General features: G+C 40.1%; 1 protein-coding gene across 8 annotated transcripts in view; it reads right to left on the bottom strand.

Annotated features, from left to right (window-relative positions):
- Positions 1-24,261, bottom strand: part of tnk2b (tyrosine kinase, non-receptor, 2b) — a 255,079-nt gene that overhangs the window by 5,484 nt on the left and 225,334 nt on the right. For all 8 annotated transcript variants that reach the window (XM_063045579.1, XM_063045572.1, XM_063045580.1 and 5 more), the window contains 3 exons: positions 21,605-23,061; positions 5,855-5,950; positions 2,854-2,981 (listed from right to left, as the gene is read on the bottom strand). In XM_063045579.1, coding sequence (XP_062901649.1) covers positions 2,854-2,981; positions 5,855-5,950; positions 21,605-23,061 — 1,681 coding nt within the window. The remainder of the gene's footprint in view (positions 1-2,853; positions 2,982-5,854; positions 5,951-21,604; positions 23,062-24,261) is intronic.

The raw sequence follows: 24,261 nt of genomic DNA, 5'->3' as shown, positions 1-24,261 counted from the left end.
GGGGGAGAGAGGGTGGGGGAGAGAGGGAGAGAGGGGGAGGGGGAGGGGAGAGGGGAGAGGGGGGAGAGGGGGAGGGGAGAGGGGGAAAGGGGGAGAGGGGGAAAGGGGAGAGGGGGAAAGGGGAGAGGGGGAGAGGGGAGAGAGAGGGAGGGGAGAGAGGGGGAGAGGGGGGAGAGGGGAGGGGGAGAGAGGGGGGAGAGAGGGGGGGAGAGAGGGGGGAGAGGGGGAGAGAGGGGGAGAGAGAGGGGAGAGAGAGGGAGAGAGGGGGAGAGAGGGGGAGAGGGGGAGAGAGGGGGAGAGAGGGGGGAGAGAGGGGGAGAGAGGGGGAGAGAGAGGGGGAGAGAGAGGGGGAGAGAGAGGGGGAGAGAGAGGGGGAGAGAGAGGGGGAGAGAGAGGGAGAGAGAGGGGGAGAGAGGGGCGAGAGAGAGAAAGGGAGAGAGAGAGAGAGAGGAAGGGAGAGAGAGAGAGAGAGGAAGGGAGAGAGAGAGAGAGAGGAAGGGAGAGAGAGAGAGAGAGGAAGGGAGAGAGAGAGAAAAGGAGAGAGAGAGAAAGGGAGGGAGAGAAGGGGAGAGAGAGAAGGGGAGAGAAAGAGCCAGCTAGCCAGCCAGTGGTATGTTGAATTACAAGGTGAACGAGCAGTCTTTGGGATACTGCAAGTCTGTGCCTTTATTGATGCTTTGCTGCACGCTTGTGTGCTCAGTGGGGGGAGCTGATGCTTTTTTGCTGGTGGGCAGGTCATTGCTTTGCTGCTGCTTGTGTGTGGGAGGGGGAGCTGGGGAGGTTTTGGGGTTCTAACATTTAACTGTCATTCATTCTTTGGGGCACTCTGTTTTCATGGATGTTTGCAAAGAAAAAGAATTTCAGGGTGTATATTGCGTACATTTCTCTGACATTAGATAGAGAGTTACGTTTGTAAATAGAGCTCTTAAAGATAGCGGAGTCAAGGGATATGGGGAGAAGACAGGAACTGGATACTGATTGTGGATGATCAGCCATGATCACAGTGAATGGCGGTGCTAGCTCAAAGGGCCGAATGGCCTACTCCTGCACCTATTGTCTATTAAATGTACCTATTGAAACAGCCTTGGAATTTCATTTTTCATAATTGCCACTAAACCAACATGGAGACCTGTCATATATGGTGCTCCATCTGTTGCACAAGAAATCATGTTCCTAATCGGAACACTTTTATCCTCAATATATACCTCCAGATCGTCATAGATTGATTCTCCGTTGATATTTGTTTTTAACTTTTTACAAAAAGGAATGTCTCACTGTCTCGCAGAGTTGACTGATCCAGTTGTCTCCCAAATTCTGTTTTTGTAGCTCTGTACGTAGTTGATAATATCTTCACACATTTCAACAATGAGCTAGTTATTACTCAGAGGAATTGATTTTAAAATACTGGTGTCCATTTTGAGAACAGTAGTGAGCACTTCTGATACAGCAGGCCTTATTAATCTTTCACTAATTGTATGAGAATTTCCACACTTTGCGATCATTTTACAAATGTTATAAGAAGCAAAGAGACCACTACAAAGGTCATTTTCAGCTTTCTTGGCAAATGAATCAAGTGTGCAATGCCTTTCAAATGCTTCTTTCGTCTTCTGGAACTGAGTAATACCATAAGTAGCCTTTTCAGGGTGTCTTTTACGGAAGTGTTCCTGCAATTTTGATGGTTTCATGTCTTCATTAGACAGCACAGTATTACAAATAAGACACATGGGACATCTCTGATCTGACAGAAATCAATAAAACCCATACTCCAGGTAAGTAACATTGTATTGATGCACTTTCTTTAGTTTCTGTTTCTTAGCAGGATTAGAATTCAAGGATTGACTACCTTCAGACCCAAAGATCACACCATACGCATTTATCCATCATTAACAGGGCTAAATTAAAATAAAAATTAACACAGATCCATAAATCTGTAGATAAAGTTGAGAGGGTGCCCTTGACCTACCAACTGTTAAAATGCATGAACTCATTCCGTGCTGCGAGTCAAGGGGAACTGTTGAGCACCCAAGTTGCTCATTTATGCATCCCTGATAATGTCTGTTTGGTTGGTAAGGTCGGATGAGATGGCAGAGTTTCAGATGTGTTGTGAAGACAGGTACTCACCACCTGCAGAGCTCTAGTTCTTCCTGTGTTCCAGTGCTTCATCCTTATTTTTTGAAAGTGCCTGCTCTACTAACAGTCAGTTAAGTCTCATGCCTCAAGTTGGGGTGCGTCTTATACCCCACCCCCAAACCAGGAATCCTGAACACCCCCAGACAACTTCTATTTCCCCTAATGCCCCTTAGGACACATAACCAACCCCTTGGGAAGCAGTACCGTCACCATTAGGAATCACTGGTTTAATGTTTCCCGGTGGTGTAAAAGTAATCTGCCTATCCTTCTAAAAAAAAACTGATACTTCTTCATTATAACAAACAGAAAATACAGATACATGAGTATTAATAATCTATATAAAGCACTCCTGGGGCTGTAGCAAAATGTGGACAATAACCCTGGAGTGGCACAAGTAATTCAGCAAGAACATTTGCTCATCATATCTTTTGCAGGAATGACTTTGCTGGCAAAGAACTTTTGACTGTTGCATCAAGACTGTAGATTTGTGTTCATGTTCTGTAATGAGAGCATTATTTCCATTATTAATGGAACTGTCTTTGATGACTCACAACAGGATGGCAAAGAATTTGAAACAGCAAAGTTAAAATAATGAGAATATACAGTTTCCTTTTCCCACCTGAAGGGCGGGAACTCAATTAATGTCTTCTTTCTTATTCCTTCGTCAATAAGCATACCAGAAGATAGGCAGACATACCATGCTTTATGCCAAGTATCACATACCTATGTCGAGCTGCACTGTACGTGTCTAGCAGGTGGCAACTGGCTAATTCCAGATTCCAGTCAAACATTTCTAGAATCTTCTGACATTCGCTTCTTGTCTTCAACCCAAGACAGAATAGTTGCTCAACCTAACAAGAGAAGAATGTGAGATGGAGCGCTTAGACCCTGCATAGTTACAGATTTCGTAGAGTCCCCTGTGGGCTCAGAGCTAGAGGTGAACAATCGTACACAACTACAATGTTCTTGCACGACTATTATACTAGATTTTTCTTTGAATCTACACACAACGCAAAATCTACCTAGATGAAGACATGCACTCACAGGTTCCGTCGTTATGTAAAATCTTGAAGTAGCTGTGAATACCACGACTAGAATCAATGATACAAAACTATACCACTTGGAAGCAGCTCATGATGTGTACACAAATCCAGAGATGGACATTAGGAAGGAATAAATTTGCTCTCAAGATTTTCGATAAGGGCTGAATTCTCAGGTACTTCAATGAAACTTCCATGATGCCACTTTGTCTTTGCATTTATCTGTTGTTATTACAGATCTGTGTCTATATCTACTACAGATTGCTAAACTTTATCTGCTCTTTGGATAAAACAGGTTTACCAGCATAAATAAATGAGAAATACAGCATGAAGGAGAGGCAATAGAAGAGGATGAGAATCTTGACATTCACACTATTTTACCTGGTCAATTTCCCATCTAACTTGTACACTGTGCTCAGAAGGATTTGTGTCAGATGACTCTCAACATCACAATTTTCTTATACATTACAAAAATCACAGATTGAAACTGATTCATGAATGAAGAACCGCCAATATTATTGAAGCATTTGTAAAAGCTTGTACTTAAAGGAATGTAGCAAGATAAAACTTTTTTAAACAATACTTAGTTGCAGCTCAACACAATTTTTGGTAATAGAATCATGTGGAGCTTTATAAAATCCCTTTGCTTCTTTTCTTACAGAAACATCTGCATGATGCTAAGCTAGGGCAGATCATCAGTGATGTTACCTGGGGTTGTCAGGTGTTTCGGATCTTTCAACATCATACACCCTCGCCCAGGCGACCCGACCGGGGTTGATCAGACCCCAGCCTGTGCCCTAGCAGCAACCAATGGATCTGCCCGCTTTATCCAGAGCCATCTTGACGCTTTCTCTGCTGCATCCGTGGTAGTAGAAATGGCTCTCCTTCTTCTGTCTCCCGTCATTCCAAGTGCAGTGTATACTTTGCAGAGCGACTGGCCTGCAAAGCCACAACACCCGATCTCCACAGGCCAACACTTTGCTGTCCAGCCTCTTCTTTGGCAGTTGTTCTTCAGATCTTCATACTTGGCTCTTTTCCACTCGTAGGCCTCCTCCATGCATTCTTCCCGTGGCACGGTAAGCTCAAGCATAAGAACGTGCTTCAATGAGTCAGACCACAACACAATATCAGGCTACAATGTAGTCTCTGTAATGTGGGAAGGAAACTGCAGCTGTTTTCCCAGGTCTGCTTTTAGCTTCCAGTCCTGCGCAGTGAAGAGCAACCCGGTTGCTTTCTGGTGTTCTGTTGGTCTTTCCCCATCTTTGACAAAACAGATGGTATTCTTGACCAGACTTGTTTTCCGGCAGATGTTAAGAGTGCTACAGAATGTCTCAGCAATTGTCCGGAGGACCTGGTCACACTGCCACCAATAATGGCCATCGGCAAGAGCTCTGGGGCAGCAGCTCAGAATATGCTCTATTGTACTATTAAATGCATAATGGGTTTCAACTTTCTGATCATGAGGACGAATTTTATTTAGAGAAGTGCTTTCAAAATATGCATTTGAATTGCATATTTCATCAGGTATCCTTACTTCCACTCCTCATGTAAGCAAACACATTTCCATGAATAATTCACCTTTCATACACTTCAGCCTTCAAATTAGTGCAGCCACTTCAACTTCTTGCAAACCACAATTAGCAGACTAAATAAAGCACATTCAACACTCAATTTTGTATGAATCTATGAATGCAAACATGACTGATTGCTAGTCCAACACAGATTAAGCTGGTTTTAAAAAGTGTGAAGTCTGCGGTAGCTAGTCCAGTTCTTCTTCTCCATAATCATCTCTAATGTGGAAGATCCAGTAGTTACAACACCAAGGATAATATCACTGCAAAATTGTGAACATCCTTTCTGAGATCTTAGACCAACTGAGGCAACAACATCCAGAAAGTACATACGCTGCACATTGGAATGGATTATTACACTACCTTTTCTTCAGGAGATACCATTCCTGCTGTAGTGCAGTTGACTTACAATATTTCTCAACAACTACTCTGTTAAATTGTATTTTAAATTTTCTCACATACAAGCATAAATTCTAAATGCCTCAGCAGTACATCAAACAATAGGACATCAGAGTTTGGAGTTCAATTCCAATGCCATTGTAAGGAGTTTGCATGTCCTCCTCATGAATGTGTGGGTTTCCTCCAGGTGCTCCAGTTTCTTCTAACAGTCCAACAAACATATCAGTTCAAAGATACAAAGTTAGTAGGTTAATTGGACATTGTAAGTTGTCCTGTGATTAGGCTAGGGTTAAACCAGTGGGTTGCTGGCGGCACAGCTCAAAGGGTCAGAAGGGCTCATTCTGCGTTGTGTCTAAATAAAATGTAACAAAAAAATAAAAGGCTACCTGATTAAAGGAGAGTAACAGCATTCCTCCATGTATTTAAAAAGTTTCCATCTAGTTGGTATCCTAGCAAGTTATTAATCCATTATCACCACCAGTACAGGGGTCAAAATGCAGGAAGGTGCTTCATTTCCTTTCAACCCAAAGAGATCCATACGGAATGATACATACATCACCCAAAAGTACGCTTTCCATAAAAACCTATCAAATGACAGGCTTTCAGTACAGCACCTTCTCATGGCTAAAGCTAGATCTGTCTTATCTTTAGTGCCTCCACAGCACTGCTATTAATTAAGACTGAGGTAAAGGATGGATCCGAGCTCACGGTTACCTTGAGGTACTGTATGGCTTTTTGAACGTTCCAGGTGTGGTTCTGAAGCGCAGTCTGACATTCCTCCATCGTAACGCCATGAACATTCTCCTGAACCTGAACATAGAAACATTTCTGAACGTCTGATTTATTACCACTCCAGCTCTCTGGTGTAATGTGTGACGATTTCCCTGAAAACTACTGCTTCTTGCGGAATGGTCCAATAGAAAGCATTAATGTTACAGCATTAATGGACTGTATAAGGTAATAGTAAGTACAATGATATTTTTTAATTATTCATACTATTGGATTCTATCCCACCTTTCCTGAAATTAACTTTAGTACTCCTAACTGTGTTGCACTTTATATCATCTTCTGTAACTTCTTAGTGGTTAAAAAAAAATTCTACGTGGGATAAACAATATTAACTACCAATGGTTTAGTAAGCAAGTCCACGTGTTATGTATTAGTATTGTGTGAGTGACACTAAAAATGTTAACAATTAATGGTAATTATGCACCATTAACAATATTGTGTGCACAATAAATCAGGCATATTTATGTTATTAATGTGCTAAATTCTGCCAATTACATATTAAATTCAGAGGCCTGCTGCAGCCTGAAATCTACATAAAGCAACTATAGTACAAATTAATGTTTCTGCAAAATATGAATCAAAATTAACCAACTAAGTACTATTTAAAAACGTATACATATACAAAATCCACCATTATGTAAATAATTATTTTAGCTCCCAAATAACTCTCACAAATCTCAACAGAAAAGTGCAGCAAATACTATGCTTATAAAATATGCATTGCTATTTCAGATATCCAAATGATATAAGCAATAGCTAAAGCTAGCAAATTAGTTCCTATGCTCAAATTTCCAAAATTAATAAGCGAACATGGGTACTGAGTAAATGGTATTTCTGGTATCACAAACAAGAGAAAATCTGCAGATGCTGGAAATTCAAGCAACACACACACAAAATGCTGGAGGAACCCAGCAGACCAGGCAGCATCTATGGAAAAGAGTATTGTTGATGTTTCGGGCCAAGACCCTTCATTAGGACTGAAGACAAAAAAGATGAGGACTCACAGTTAGGTGGGGGGAGGGCAGGAAGAAACACAAGGTGACAGGTGAAACTGGGAAGGGGGGAGACGTGAAGTTGCTTGGTGAAAGAGATACAGGGCTGGAGAACGGGGAGGAGAGGACACATGGCCATGGAAGAAGAGGGAGGAGCACTAGAAGGAGGTGATGGGCAAGTAAGGTGAGAGGGAAAAAGGAAATTGGAATGATGAGTGTGTGTGTGTGTGTGTGTGTGGGGGGGGGGGGGGCATTACCAGAAGTTAGAGAAATCGATGTTCATGCCATCAGGTTGGAGGCTACCCAGATGGAATATAAAGTGTTGCTACTCCAACCTGAGTGTGGCCTCATCATGACAGAGGAAACCATGGATTGATATATCGGAATGGAAATGGGAAGTGGAATTAAAATGGGTGGCTACTGGATTATGGCTGTCAGTATCTTTTGTTTAAGCAAAGATCTTTTGTTCTAAGTTTCAGTCATTTGAGAGCATCAAATAATCACTCCAAGTGGCAAAAGGCAGATTGCATACCACATAAAGTCATAGTTATACTTTATTGATCCCGGGGGAAATTAGTTTTCGTTACAGTTGCACCATAAATAATAAATAGTAATAAAACCATAAACAGTAATATGTAAATTATGCCAGTGAATTATGAATTAAGTCCAGGACCAGCCTATTGGCTCAGGGTGTCTGACCCTCCAAGGGAGGAGTTGTAAAGTTTGATGGCCACAGGAAGGAATGACTTCCTATGACGTTCTGTGTTGCATCTCGGTGGAATGAGTCTCTGGCTGAATGTACTCCTGTGCCCACCCAGTACACTATGTAGAGGATGGGAGACATTGTCCAAGATGGCAGGTAACTTAGACAGCATCCTCTTTTCAGACACCATCGTCAGAGAGTCCAGTTCCATCCCCACAACATCACTGGCCTTACGAATGAGTTTGTTGATTCTGTTGGTGTCTGCTACCTTCAGCCTGCTGCCCCAGCACACAACAGCAAACATGATAGCACTGGCCACCACAGACTAGTAGAACATCCTCAGCATCGTCCGGCAGATGTTAAAGGACCTCAGTCTCCTCAAGAAATAGAGACGGCTCTGACCCTTCTTGTAGACAGCCTCAGTGTTCTTTGACCAGTCTAAATCAATTACAGTATGTTTCATTAATCAATATCCTCATAAACAAAGCTCAGAGCTAGGGATAATTTCCCATGTGAGAAGATTAATTTCAATGAAATAGTAGCTAAACCGGTTTTTTTTTCCTATAGCAAAGAAACAGGCATTTGGTCAGATAGACTAAACTGCAGATTCATTAATTCTATGCTCCACTGTTAAGCACGGAAGTATCATCCAGCCTAGCAGCTATATAAGTGGGCTTAGTGAAACGGAAGGAAAATGTACTGAAAGACAAATTCAGGTTACACTTGCAGTAAAGTCTTAAAATTAATCCTCTGAAAACTCACATTGCTTTATCTACAGAATCAAAAGTAAATGATTTTGTCTGGATAGGATTCAGAGGAATGCAAGTTGGTGAAATGTGATACTATTTGCTGGGCCTGTCAGGACCTGTCCACTTAGACTTCTTTTGAAAACTGTAAGCTTGCAGCAGCCTGTCTAATACTTCCCAAGGTAGTCAACGTGCTACTGATTTGTAGAATCTGGAACATCTTTTTATCAGAACAGCAACAGAATGCTGGAACTCAGCATAGGATTTACTGCACATTTCTATTGCTCTCTCTGTCCTGCCACAGGATCTCAACCAGGAACATGGTCATACACCTTTTGTCCCTATAGAATAGGAAAGATTGCCACTATGTAGTAGTTACAAAGGGGCAGGATTGAGACGATTAGAGTTCGAAAGAGGATGACAGACAGATGGAACCAGGTGTGGAAGGGGTGAGAGAGAAGCTGGTAGATCATACATGGAGCCAGATGGGGAGGGAATGAAGGGCCAGTGGAACCAGGTTAGGGAGTGGCTGGGAAAGATGAACAAAGGCAGGAGTGTCCAATATCTAATGTGCTATTGTTTACATTAGCCTGGTCACTAAACAAAGATTGCACAGAAATAATTATGTAAGATCAATGATGATGGTATTTTAGAACCTGAAAAAAAAAGCTTTTCATAGACAATGCCTCTCAGACAAACTGATGACTCCTATCTAATAGGAACTACAGAAAACCATCAGTTCCTGGAATGTTTGAACATAAGTATAATTAGTATCTGTAGAGATTTGGCTTTTCCTCGATAAAACACCAGTACCGGTTTAACGATCTGATTATTGAACCTGATAACCTGATCAATTATCTGATTCAGCACGAGATGTGGAAATTTTTGATCTCCGTAAGCATTTTAGTCCATCTCAAAGGTTGGTTACCCATCTTAAATGTGTCTGCTCTTAGACATTAATTTCCACCCTATGTCTGCTAAATAATTTTGTGCAACCCATGAAATTGACTGATGCACCCACAACAGATCCAAAATCAGCACAGCCTTGTACCAAATAAGATTGAGTCCTTCACATGAGTGAATAGTTCACATAAGCCTTCACAAAACACACAGGAATAAAGTGGAACCAAGTCATCCTTGCTGCCTTATAAGTACAATGCACCAGAGAGAAAGAAAAGTTATGTGTAGGCTATAGCTTTCCATGAAGAAAGGGAGAGAAGATGACGACAAACAATGTCATTGGCAAGTATTCTCTATTCAGTTGTCTGATGAAGAACTGCAATGTTTAATTGTGTACACAAATTTAATATCCAACCCCTTACATGAGACTGGTCACATCAGCACACCAGTTTGTAGCAGGATCTTGATAGATTAAAAAAAAGCTGCCGTGCGCATTTAATTGTTTAAAAAACAATGAACGTAGTGTTCCCAATTTGATTATGGTTGGACTGTAGATTTAGTGTTAATGTAAGTCCAACAATTTAAAAAAAATGAATTCTGCTCTTCTCTCCACAGAAGTTGCTTGATCTAGTATTTTCACATTTCCAGCACATTCAGTATTTGGATACTGGACATTTACCTTCCTTAACTTTGAAAATACTGTATATTCATAGATGAGAAAATCTGCAGATACTGGAAATCCAAGCAACACACACAAAATGCTGGAGGAACTCAGGAGAACAGGCAGCATCTATGGAAATTAATGAACAGTTGACATTTCGGGTAGAGACCCTTCTTCAGGACTTGAAGGAGGGTCTCGGTCTGAAATGTTGACTGTTTATTCATTTCCATAGATGCTGCCTGACCACATTCTGTTAGCTTTAAGATTCAAGATTGTTTCAATGTCATTTCAAGTACACAAGTGTAAAGAAGAACAAAATAATTGTTACTCTGGATCCGAAGTAGCACAAAAAAAAAATACACAATAAGATAAAGAGCACAATAATAAATAAAAATAATAAATATAAATACATAGGATAGCTTATATACATAGATTTATTATATGTCCATAAGTGATGCTAGACACAGGGGTGTCTGTACATAAGGTGACTGATAAGAAATGAAAGTAGAGGTGGTGAGGTGTGGCGGGGTGGGGTAGTGGTGGAGGTGTTGATCAGTATCAGAAGAATCAGAAAAAGAGTCAGGTCTATATCACCGACATGTGATGTGAAATTTGTTAACTTACCAGCAATAGTTCAATGCAATACATAATATAGAAGAAAAAAAATACTAAATAAATAAATCTTATTCAGTATACTTTATACAGTATACATATATTGGATAGATTAAAAATCAAGTAAAAAACAGAAATACTATATATTACAAAAAGTGAGGTAATGTCCAAGGCTTCAATGTTCTATTTAGGAATTGGATGGCAGAGGGGAAGAAGCTGTTCCTGAATCGCTGAGTGTGTGCCTTCAGGCTTCTGTACCTCCTACCTGATAGTAACAGTGAGAAAAGGGCATGCCTGTGTGCTGGAGGTCCTTGATAATGGACGCTGCCTTTCTAAGACACCGCTCCTTGAAGATATCCTGGGTACTTTGTAGGCTAGTACACAAGATGGAGCTGTCTAAATTTACAACCGTCTGCAGCTTCTTTGGGACCCACACCCTGCCCCCTCCCCCCCCCCTACACCAGACAGTGATGCAGCCGGTCAGAATGCTCTCCACGGTACATCTATAGAAGTTTTGGTATTTGTTGACATACCGAATCTCTTCAAACTCCTAATAAAGTATAGCCACTGTCTTGCCTTCTTTATGACTACATCGATATGTTGAGACCAGGTTAGATCCTCAGAGATCTTGACACCCAGGAACTTGAAGCTGCTCACTCTCTTCACTTCTGATCCCTCTATGAGGATTGGTATGTGTTCCTTCATCTTACCCTTCCTGAAGTCTACAATCAGCTCTTTCATCTTACTGATGTTGAGTGCCAGGTTGTTGCTGTGGCACCATTCCACTAGTTGACATATCTCACTCCTGTACACCCTCTCGTCACCACCTGAGATTCTACCAACAACGGTGGTATCGTCAGCAAATTTATAGATGGTATTTGAGCTGTGCCTAGCCACACAGTCATGTGTATATAGAGAGTAGAGCAGTGGGCTAAGCACACACCCCTGAAGTGCGCCAGTGTTGATCATCAGCGAGGAGGAGATGTTATCACCAATCCACACAGACTGTGGTCTTCCAGTTGGGAAGTCGAGCATCCAAGTGCAGGGGGAGGTACAGAGGCCCAGGTTCTGTAACCTCTCAATCAAGGTTGTGGGAATGATGAAACTAAATGCTGAGCTATAGTCGATGAACAGCATCCTGACATAGGTGCTTGTGTTGTCCAAGTGGTCTAAAGCCGCGCGGAGAGTCATTGAGATTGCATCTGCCGTTGACCTATCGTGGTGATAGGCAAATTGCAACAGGTCTAGGTCCTTGCTGAGGCAGGAGTTCAGTCCAGTCATGACCAACCTCTCAAAGCATTTTATCACTGTTGATGTGAGTGCTATCAGGTGATAGTCATTAAGCAGCTCACATTATTCTTCTTAGGCACTGGTATAACTGTTGCCTTTTTGAAGAAAGTGGGAACTTCTTCCCATAGCAGTGAGAGATTGAAAATGTCCTTGAATACTCCCGCCAGTTGGTTGGCACAGGTTTTCAGAGCCCTACCAGGTACTCCATGGGAACCTTCCACCTTGCGAGGGTTCACTCTCTTTAAAGACAGCCTAACATTGGCCTCTGAGACAGAGATCACAAGGTCATCAGGTGCACCAGGGATCTTCACAACTGTAGTTGTGTTCTCCCTTTCAAAGCATGCATAGCATGCATTGGTTTCATCTGGTAGTGAAGCATCGCTGCCATTCATGCTATTGGGTTTCACTTTGTAGGAAGTAATGTCTTATAGACCCTGCCAGAGTTGCCGTACACCTGATGTCGCCTCCAACCTCGTTCGAAATTGTCTCTTTGCCCTTAAAATAGCCCTCTGCAAATCATACCAGGTTTTCTGGTACACACCTGGGTTGCCAAACTTGAATGCCACAGATCTAACCTTCAGCAGATGACGTACCTCCTGTTTCATCCACGGCTTTTGGTTTGGGAATGTACAGTAAGTCTTTTTCGGCACACACTCATCCACACAGGTTTTAATGAAGTCGGTAACAACTGAAGCATAATCATCCAGGTTTGAAGATGAATCCCTGAATACAGTCCAGTCCACTGATTCAAGCAGTCCTGTAGGCACTCCTGTGCTTCCCTTGTCCATACCTTCTTGGTCCTCACTACTAGTGCTGCAGTCTTCAGACTCTGACTATACTCAGGGAGTAGAAATACAGCCAGGTGATCAGACTTCCCGAAATGAGGGTATAGAATAGCACAGTAGGCATTCTTGATGGTGGTGTAGCAATGGTCCAGTGTGTCGCTTCCTCTAATATTGCAAGTGTTCTGTTGGTGGTAATTGCTTAGTGATTTTTTTCAGACTACCCTGCTTAAAATTTCCCAAAACAATGATGAAGGCATTAGGATGCGCTGTTTCGTGCATATTGATCCCATTGCTCAGAGAATCTGAAGTCTGAATGATATTGGCATGAGATGGAATATATATTGCTACCAAAATGACCCCAGAGAACTCCTGTGATAGGTATAAAGGACGGCACTTAACTACTAGATATTCCAGGTCTGGTGAGCAGAATTGGGACAGCACTGATATATTTGTGCACTAAAAAGAGTTGATCATGAGGCATATACCTCCACCTCTGCTCGAGAGACACTATAGATCTATCCTGATGGTGTATAGTAAACCCATCAATCTGAATCGCTGCATTCGGTATGGAAGGGGTTAACCAGGATTCCTTGAAACAAAGGACACACGTGGTCCTAATGTCCCTCTGATTCAGCACCCTAGCTCTGAGATCATTGATTTTATTCACTAGAGGCTGCGCGTTTGCTAGCAAGCCCCATTTCCTTAAACAAACTTGTAACCCTGATCTACAGCCACGCTTCCTACGTGGGCGCTTCTGTTCACAATCAGAGTTGTTTCCGTCAGTTTTAAGCAGCGATAGTTTGCTTAAATGCATTAAACCATCTTTGTTAACTGCATTGACCTTCGAAGCAGTTGTGCTTTTTAGCTGTATCAGGCTGAAACGAGAATACTTAATCGTATTCATTGAAAATACTGTTGCTACTTGAGTTGCCCCTAGGTGCTCTGGAAGGGGACTCAGCCTTACTGCTTGGGGAAAGTAACTGCTTTTGAGAATGGTGTGGATGTTACGTAGTCTCCTCCCTGATGGGAGTGGGAACTAATTACTTGTATTTGTGTACCAGCTTTTGGTAAATCAAACCCGACCCAAATCCTGCAATCTCTCACCTTTTGAATCATGGTAAATAAAATCTACCAAAATGCACGCTGTGTTTTGTAGACATGTTATTACAATTGGTCCTATGAATGGTAAATGGTAAATTCTCACCGGAAAAGTTGGATTTTGAACACTTTTCACATTACAGAAAAAGCTTGTATTGACAGAACTCTAGCATGAGTTCTGGATGGCCAAACTATTAACAAAATACTGTAAAGGTTTAGCTATTTGTTACAACAAAAACATCAAGGTACCCAGAGAGTAATTCAATAATAACCCAATAATTCATTTTGGATACTAATGAAAAAATATTGATCGAAGTACTGGAAATTGCCCCTTTTCATCTAGCTGTTAGTTTAGAAGGGGTCTGGGTTTGAAACACAACACTCCTTCAGCCATATCAACTGTCTCGGGACACTCAAGTTTCAGACTCAGAACTGGGAGGGCTACCATAATACTATAGCTGACTATTATTTATAAAAGCAATTTGGAATTTGAAAATTCTAATAGTTTAACAGACATTCATAGCAGTAGAGACATATATTCATTAAATTTAGTAATGCAATTTGAAAATTGGTTATGAAATTTCAGTTGATGAAAAACCAGTGTAAAGAGTTAAAATGTTATGAGGACATTGGTGGATAGAACCAAGGTGTTCAAACCTTGGTACTGTGCCTTGAATGAAAGTGGATACAACAGTGGTGAATGAAATTGAATACAGGACATTCCATGATTTACAAACATTTGATTTGTGAACTTTCATTATAATGTCATTAACTTAACAGTACACATTTTTGATTCATGAAACACCAAAAACATTCAACTTTGTGCATTGGAATTATTGTACCAATATTCCCTCAAAACACTTCGCCCACCCCTTTCCATTATTGAGGGTTCTTTAATGCCAAGTTTCCCTGGGAATGCCCACCTTTTGTAAATCATGCAATGGTTCTCAAGACAAATGGAGCATATTATGCTTCATGTGTAACAAGATTACTCCAAGGATGTACTGAATTAAGAGTGAAGTTAAGATCTTTCCTTCAATCATCATTGCTTTGCTGAAGAAACAGTCAATAAAATCTATATAGTTGCCAGTGGACAGTTGCAGGGGAATCAGATTAGCATTTCTTTTAAATAGTCAAACTAGTTTGAAGAGAGTTATCAATAATAATTACTCCAATATTTATTTTAGTTACTAAAGAACAAATATTGAGTAGAAATGTATCAATTTCTAGTTTCAAGGGATTAAGTTTCAAGGAAAGGCTGGAATGACAGTAAGGGCACCTTTGAAAGAAAATGAGTGAAGTGAACAAGAATTTGTGTTTGGTCAGCACCTGCCAGATACATATACATGTTTAAGTATATCTAAATGCCGACACCCCTCCCCCCAATACACACTGTTTCTGTTTGCAATAATAAAAAATGTTCAAACCCTCTCAAGGTTATCGAGCAAAAACCAGCACTTACCCAATCCATGCAATCAGCCTTTTGCCTTCCATTACAGCGAGGGTAGCAGTTTAGACACACATAAAATCCAGTAGCTTTCACTATCTGCCTGCCTGCTCTAGGAAAACAATTTAAACCTCTTGTCTGAGGCCTCGCTAAAGAGATAGCAGATATTAGCCTGTCATGAATTAAATGCTGAGAAGCATAATTTATCAAAACAGGTGACATCCAATTGAATATTGTGTATGCAGACAAACTGTTACAAACCAATTGGAGTGCGTAGTTTCAGTAGCAGAATCAGCTTTCAGTAGTTTCAGCGCCAGAATCAAATTATGTTCAGCACCAGATACATGAGGCTATTGGGTAACGCATTCCTGAAAACATCATGATGAAATGCCAGAAATTTTTTTGTAAATTATGACTATAATTAGTTATATTAAGTCTATAGTTAGACTAACTTGTTACTTTTTTTTAAACCAAATATCTAGCAGTCAATCAAACATCTACCAGAAAATGTGAGGAATTCGCAATTCTTTTTAATCAACAAAATTACATCCATTAGGGAGAGTACAGCTACAGCTACTGGTAACCGCTACAGCCAATCTCGTAAAAAGACGGCAACTATGTTAAAATTTACAAGTATTTCCGATTCAGAGCTCGATAAGATTTTAACAAAGAATAAACTCTCTATTTGCTGTTTCAACCCTGTCCCTAACATAGTTTTTAAAGGACTCTTTTAATAGTCATTAATTGAAAATAATAGAATTTTTGAATCTGTTAGAAAAATTATTAACACTTCTCTTGAAACTGGAGTTTTTCCAAATGCCTTCAAAACTGCAGCTGTCAAACCCCTACTTAAAAAGCCAAACTTTGATAGCATGCTACTAGCTAACTACAGGGTTATATCAAATTTTCCCTTCCTGAGCAAGGTTCTTGAGCAAGTCAATTTCAACCAGCTCAACAACTTTGTGAATGAAAACAATATTCTAGAAAGGTTTCAGTCAGATTTTACTTCAAACCACAGCATGGAGAAGGCCATTACCAAAATTGCCTAGGCTGAGCACTGATGACAAGAGAGTCGCAGTTCTAATTCTTCTAGATCTTCGACACAATTGACCACACATTCTCTTAGACTACCTTGAGAACTGCGTTGACCTCTTTGGTAGTGCCCTTAATTAGTTTTGGTCATATCTCTTAAAGAGAGTCTGTTTTGGAGACTAATTTTCTACCTTTTGGTGCCGCTCAGGAAAGTTGTCTTGGTCCCCTTCTCTTCTTCTTGTATATGCTCCCCATCATTAAAGAGCATAAACGATTTCCATTGTCATGCAAATGAAGCACAATTGTATTCCTTGGTTGAGCCTGATGATGATAACCCCAGATCTATCTACTCTGACTTCTAAACAAATGGATTAGCAATAATTTCCTACACCTAAATGAAGATAAAACTGAAATACTTTTGGTTGGTCCCAAAGCCAAAAGAGATAAATACTTGATAAACTTGGGAACTGAGCTCCCTTTGTAAAATCAGAAGCAAGGAGCCTGAGTATTATCCTTGATTCGGATTTTAATTTTAAATCCCACATAAAGCAAGTGACCAGGGGAGCATTTCTACACCTAAAAAAAATTGCAATGGTACTTTTGTTTCCGTAAGGATGCAGAAAAACTAATCCATGCCTTTATACTGAATAGACTAGATTACTGCATTGAGCTTTTTACTGGCTTTCCAAAGCAATTTATTGACAAACTTCAACTCATTCAGAATGCTGCTGCTAGACTTTTGACCAAAATCAGGATGAGGGAACAGACCACTCCCATACTAGTTACTCTGTAATAGCTTCTGGGATCTTTAAGAATTGATTTTAAAGTTATCTTACTTGTTTTTAAAGCTCTTAATAGTCTAGGACTAGAGCAGATCACAGAAACTTTTTCCATTTAATAATCCTGCTCGAGCTCTCAGGTCTTCTTTCGCTAGTCTCTGAAATTTAAACAATCTCCATTAAAAGATAACTGGCAGGTCACCTTCTCGGAACTGTAGAATTCATTACTTAAAACTACAACGGAAGTAGACTCAGTTGACACTTTTAAACATCAGCTCAAAACCTATTTACTTAACCTTGTTTTAACTGACATCTTCTTGTCTTTTATTTTCATGTTTTTTATTATATTTTTTGATATTTGTACTTTCACCCTATTGTAAAGTACTTTGAACCACATCATCTGTATGAAAAGTGCTCTATAACTAAAGTTGTTATTATTAATATTGCCAAAACAACCCACCTTATTATTTACCACATACATCACCTCCAAATTCAGGACCTTTGTGCCAAACCAATGATCTTCGGGTTTCTGTTTCTCTGTACAGTGGAGCTCATCAAGATTATTCGTCTTTTACTAAATCCCTGTCATCGTAGATGTGCTTTCTTTTCTAGTGCACTAAGTGGTAATTCAGATTTCCTTTCTTTACATTGAAAACACCTTCCATTGTGATATGTGGTATTACCAGATCTCAAGGCTGGGAATGCATGAAGCACTGCAGAAGATCATCAGTTGGAAATATGTATAGCACCACATAAACTCTAGACAAATTGGGCAGATGTGGAAAATCAAGAGAAACACACAAAATGCTGGAAGAACTCAAAATTCTGTGCGCTGCTATGAACAGCACCACAAATGTAACTTCAAAGCATGACACATCCTTCAGGAAATTGTTACAATCAAACCCTGTAATGGACCTTGGTTCAATGAGAATTGTAAGATATAGAGAGGAACTGCTAGGTAAACCTAAAAGTGAAGTGCCAACCAAATGAAGTTAAAAAAATTGAACCAGAGATTGGGGAAATAAATTTGCAAATGATATTGCTGAGGAATCCCACAGCTAGTGAATCAGACCAAAGCTCCACAGTTGAAACAGTTAACAGGACTTGGTGACTCTAAGAAAAACCCAATTTTCAATGATGGCATGATTGCTAAAGGCTAAACATTTACAACCATGTTCAGCCAGAAATGTCCAGTGAATGATTCATTTTAGCTTCCTTCTACAAATGAACACGATAGAACCATCATGATGCATCTCTAGGAAGAGGTGCAGTCGACGTTTCAGGCCGAGACCCTTCGTCAGTCCTGACTGCACCTCTTCCTAGAGATGCTGCCTGGCCTGCTGCGCTCACCAGCAACTTTTATCTGTGTTGCTTGAATTTCCAGCATCTGCAGAATTCCTGTTGTTTGCGTTTTTAAAAGAACCATCATGATTTGCTCCACTCAACATTAAGAAATAACTGACTAAACTAGAGACAACAAAATTATAGGACCAGACAAGATCCCAGCAAAAGTACTTGAACTTAGCTATGCCGCAAGTCGAGCTGATCTACGACATGTAACTGGAATTTAAACAAAAATATGGAAAATTGCACAGGTCACTGTCAGTTTGATCTCAATCATCAGTAAAGTGACGGGACACATTGCTGATTACCTGAGTACCTATACCCAATCTGAATTTCATTAGGGCCACTCTGACCAAACCCAAACCAAACAGCTGAATTCTGGGATGAGGTGAGTGAGGCAGTCCTTGATATCGAGGCGGCATTTGATAGTGTGGTGTTAAAGAGCCATAGTAAAATGGACATCTAAGGGCATCAGGGGAAAATGTTTCAATGACTGAAGTCATGTCTTAAACAAAGGAAAACTAATATTGGAAATTAATTGTTCCTGCACCAGGGTACTGATCCCATAGTTCCTTGGGGCCCAATGTTTACTAACCACCTGAAAAAATTTCCTTCTATTACAAGGTTCTCTATAGCTTGCACAATTTGCAAATGATCAGCAAATGAAGTTATCTATGCCTGCCTGCAGGATGAGCAAGACATCATACATACACAAACTGATAATAAAGCATAAAACAGAGAACAGTACATCACAGGAACAGGCCCTCCGGCCCACAATGATGTTTCCAACCATTTAAATTAGTAATCAAATGGCTAACTAAACTAATCACTTCTGCCTACACAATATCCATATCCTTCCATTTTCCTCACATTCATGTGCTTATCTAAATGTCACTTAAAAGTCCCTAATGTACCTACCTTTATTACCTCCCCAGGAAGTGTACGCTGCCACGCAGCCAGCACTCTGTGTAGAAAACTCGCTCCTCACATCTCCTTTAAAATTAACCCCCTCTCACCTTAAATACATGCCCTTTCGTATTAGACATTTCAACCTTGGGAAAAATACTGCCTGCTTGTTCAATTTATGCTGCTCACTACTTTATAAACCTCTATCAGATCTCTCCTCAGCCTCGGATGCTCCAGAGAAAACAACCCAAGTTTACATGTCCTCTAATCCAGGCAGCATTCTAATAAACATCTTCTGCACTCTCTCTCAAGCATCAACATCCTTCCTATAAATGGGGTGACTAGAACTGTTGCCCAACTAAGGCTTTATAAAGCTGCAACATAACTACTTGAGTTTTGAACTCAGGTAGAAACTGGCTTCTGCTTAAACAATTCCAGATCTTAACATTTTCATTCTCATTTTCCAATCCCGTCATGTTCTTGCATGACTTAATTTCCTCCAGTGTCAAAGACTCTACGATAGGTGCTTCCTCAATTGTGGACTCTTGAATATCCCTGAATTTACTAAGCTCAACAAAGCCAAACATGCCTTCACCTGACAGGGTTCTAAACTCGAGAAGGCCCTCTCAAAATCTCTCTGTCTCTCATTCCTTAAAGTCTACTTCTTTAGCCAACTTTCTGATCATCGGCTATTGAGTTGGTATTGATTTTAGGATTCACAATATGCCATCTTTGCACATTAAGTCACTAATAAAAGGGAGAAATTGCTGTTGATTTGTATGCAACCACTGCATGTATTTGATATGATTAACTTTCAAACTGCATACTATATAAATGCCTTAGCTCTCAATTAATGCATCAAATGGTTTTCTAGTGTGTAGCTCAACAAATCACAATGTTAAATACATAGTGATTAACAAATTGCAGATCAATGGTAGTAACAACAGATTCAGAACATCAGGTAGCAAACATAGAAACACTGGGTTATATTTCAGATCAATGACCTGCTGCTAGATTTGACAAATGGTATAAGCAATCCAAAATACTGATCTGTCATTAAATCATTAAATGAATGCTGTCAAATTTGTTGAAAGTTTGCAGTATTTCCTGCTGCAAATTGATGGGATCTAACCCAGGCAGCAGACCTTTAGGTGTGATACCTATTCATCAACTCTAGGTGTCAGCATTAAGCCTATGCTACTTCACTGTCAATGGAACTACAAAACACAACAAGCACTGTGAATCAAACATGGTGAAGTATTGTCAAAATTTATAGATCAGTCTTATGTAGACGATTCTTGCTGCAGTTAATGAAGTTCTCCATCATGAACATGCTGCCCATAGCTTAAAAAACTCTGGTCTTCAAGACCAGGCTACAAACATTTGAAATGATCAACCTCAACTTGAAAAGAATATTTACTTTATCTATGTATTATACTCTAAGAAAATTTATTTTAATATCCATCATCAACAGCCTTACTATTCAAGCAGAGAAATTCACCATGGACTAAAGTAGCGGTCCCCAATCACCGGGCCACAGAGCATCTGCTACCGGGCCGTGAGGAAACGATATGAGTCAGCTGCACATTTCCTCATTCCCTGTCACGCACTGTTGAACTTGAACATACGGTTGCCAACTGTCCCATATATTGGGTTAAATTGGTTTGTCCCTTATTTCCCCCGCAAAGGTAGAGCGTTCTTATGAAACCTTTTGTGCCGAAATGGTGTGAAGCGAAGAAGCAATTGCTGTACCATTAATTTATATGAGAAAAATTTTTGAGCGTTCCCAGACCCAAAAAATAACCTAACAACTCATACCAAATAACACATAAAATCGAAAATAAATAACACTAACGTATAGTAAAAGCAGGAATGATATGATAAATACACAGCCTATATAAAGTAGAAATAATGTATGTACAGTATAGTTGGGAAGATGAAGGCAAAACGGATTTGTGGGGGAAAGAAAAATCAGCACGTACGCGCATGTGCACACATCACGCATGCACACACAGGTGCCCGCGCAAGGCTTCATGGTCATGGTAGCCTTTCCTGGGGTAAAGTGTCCCGGGATTTGACTGCTACTTCTGTCCCTTATTTGGGAGTGAGAAAGTTGGCAACCCTAACTGTAAAAGACATATTGAGTTGAGTTTAACCCTACTTGAACACCACCCCCCCCCCCGGGTCAGGCGGTCCACAAGAATATTGTCAATATTAAACCGGTCTGCGGTGCCAAAAAGGTTGGGGACCCCTGGACTAAAGAGCATGATCCTGCTTAGGCTTATGCATTACAAAACTTTGAATCATCATGATCCAAAACTAATATTATTATGTTATAGCATGCAAAATTTTAATAACAAATCCATATTATACTACTTACAATTTTAATTTTCTCCGTTGGAGTAAAACAGTCTGTCTTCCCACTGGGACTCTCAAAAGAGATTTTTTGTAGACTATGAGAACTTCTCATTGCTGCAAGCCCAGCACATGTATTGCTATTGTTGGATGAAAAGTTGGCCTTGTATTCAGGATGTTGTACCATTGGCCTTACTGTTGCTGTAGTCACAGATCTTTTGGAACAGAGGTCATCCACACATTCAGCCTCTTTGAAAAATTTTTCATATTTATCTAAGTAAGAAGGTCTCTCTGGAAGCAAATAATAATGGGTGTTGCTGACCTTCTTGCCATCCTTTACTATCGGCAAGATGCAAGGTCCTTTCGAGGTATCTTTTCCTTGTGCTTGAATAACTTTTGGTGAAGCATATTTTGGATCAGAGGCAAAGCTCTGAGTGGTGGGCATTAACTTGCTAGGAGATGTTGAGAGATATGCACCCACAGTTAATGTTGTCATGGAAGCTGCAGTTGTCCTTTGCTGTGGAGAACTTGCTGGAATTGCCATAGGGCTTGGAGTTCTTGAGGATGGCTGGGACAATGGATCCCTGGGAGGAATTTGTGGAGGCTTATCCTCTTCTCCTCCAGAAGCAGGTGACAACTCACCAGACCAACGGCCCGGCTCATTTCTTCTTAAAGGCCGTGGAGGAATGGGAATCCGTGGTGGGATCTGAGGTTTATCATCTAAAGTTGTTGGAGATACATTTGCTGACAAAGAGATGGGAGTTGGTGAGGAGGCTGGAGTTGAAATAATAGGAACATTAAGTCTTTTCATGCATTCTTGTTGTAGTTCCTCAAATATTTCAGCTGACTGAGAAAAGGTAGTTTGCTTCATCTGCTTTGGTGGAAGGAACAGATTATCCTCCACTTTGGATTTTCCTTTTCCATCTGAATCATGTACAAATGCATAATTAGTTTCTCCTGATTCTTGATTTCTTGGCAACTGAAGCGTTCCGTATTTTGACCGTTCACCAATTAATTCAGTATCCAGACTATTAATGGATGAAACTTCAAAATCATCTTCATCCTGAGCAACATCATCATAGGCTGGAGGTGGAGGCAAGGGTTTAGAATCCCAGTCAACTATAGGAACAGGGTGCAAAGGTCTAGGCAGAGTTCTGGTTGGACTCTGAGGTGGTGTCTTGTCCAGCAGTGAGTATGAGTTCAATACTAGCTTAGCCAGTGTAGGAATAGTATTTTCCAGTACTGGGGATGGAGTGTGACCTGTCTGATCATCCCCAAAATCAATCAAAGCCACCTCATTGTTTGTATGACCCAAGGATTTACTCCATTCTGATGGCTTCTCACCTAGCTTTGTGGCAGAAACACGAGCAGCAGGTTTGTTGAGTTTTAAAGACTTTGCTGGGCCCTGTTTCTTGAGGCTGAGCTTTTTTAGAGGTAAAGAACCTGCAGTTTCCTCCTCAATCACAGGGTCATAGACAGGCTCTGAAATATATGCAAGAAGATATGTCAAAAGAGGATTTCAGAAGAAAATGTTAAAATATTTACTCCATTCCTTTTTAACATTAATTCAACTTTATTAATTTGTTGATAATTAACACAAGTAGAATTAATCATAAAGTGTTATGTAAAAGTCGATGCTTTTTTCCACAAGAAAATTTATCACATTTAAAGAAGTCATGTAGCTCAAATCACCTGTGCCATGAATTTGCTAGTGCAGACAAAATTATTTCATCCCCTTGCTATTTTCCCCACAGCCTTGCATCTTCCTTTACTTTAAATGTTAATTAATCGTCCTGTTAAAAATTACTTTGGTTTCAGCCCTTAGGAAAATATTCAAGCTCTACCAACTCCTGCATGATGAAGTTTGCCAATTATTTTAAAATCAGTTTCATCAATACACCAAAAGAAGTGCATTTACCTAATCTATACAACACTCTCTAATGTTATAATCCATGAAATAGTCATGTTTCAATATCTCAAATATTTCTATTACTCTAGATTCATACAGTATGAGGTCTGAAGCTTCTCTACATTCCCTAATGATGAACCACTTGCTTCAACTACATTCTTCAGTATATTTCCATTATGTATATACTTCTATTATTTTTGGCCATCTCACGAACCTGTTTATGACCACCTAAAGTTATGTCATGAAATTCTTTGTACATTCTGTATTACACCCTTATTTCATGTGCTGTTTTAGTAGGAAATGAGCAGAACTCTGTAGCAGAAGTGATGTATGCCATGTATGGGAAATGAAAAGGTCTTCACTCTAAATATCCTTTACTGGGATGCTCATTTGATAACAACTGCTAATTCCTTATCTTTGGGTAATATAACCAAATAAGGAAATAATAATAGGTACCTTTGGAGTTTGTTTAGATTTAGACAAAATTTTCACTATTCATCTTGCCAAGTTGTACTTTGGTTGTGCAACTTTGAGGTTGAATTTGACCTTAGAATAATTTAACACGATGTTATCAATGTCTGAAACCTCAGTATAGTTATTTTCTGCTCTCAACCAGAATACAAATGGCTAGTTAGGAAAGTAAGGATCAATATTACTTCAGTTCTGCAGCAGAGAAGGCTATTTTCTACAGTACTTAAAAACAATAAATTACGAAATGTAGCATGTCTGTATAGAAATAGAAGGAAGGATGGTATACTATCATACTGTCTCAT

This window comes from Mobula hypostoma, chromosome 4, assembly GCF_963921235.1.
Source record: "Mobula hypostoma chromosome 4, sMobHyp1.1, whole genome shotgun sequence".
NCBI classification, from domain to species: domain Eukaryota; kingdom Metazoa; phylum Chordata; class Chondrichthyes; order Myliobatiformes; family Myliobatidae; genus Mobula; species Mobula hypostoma.
This window is presented reverse-complemented; position numbering and strand designations above follow the sequence as displayed.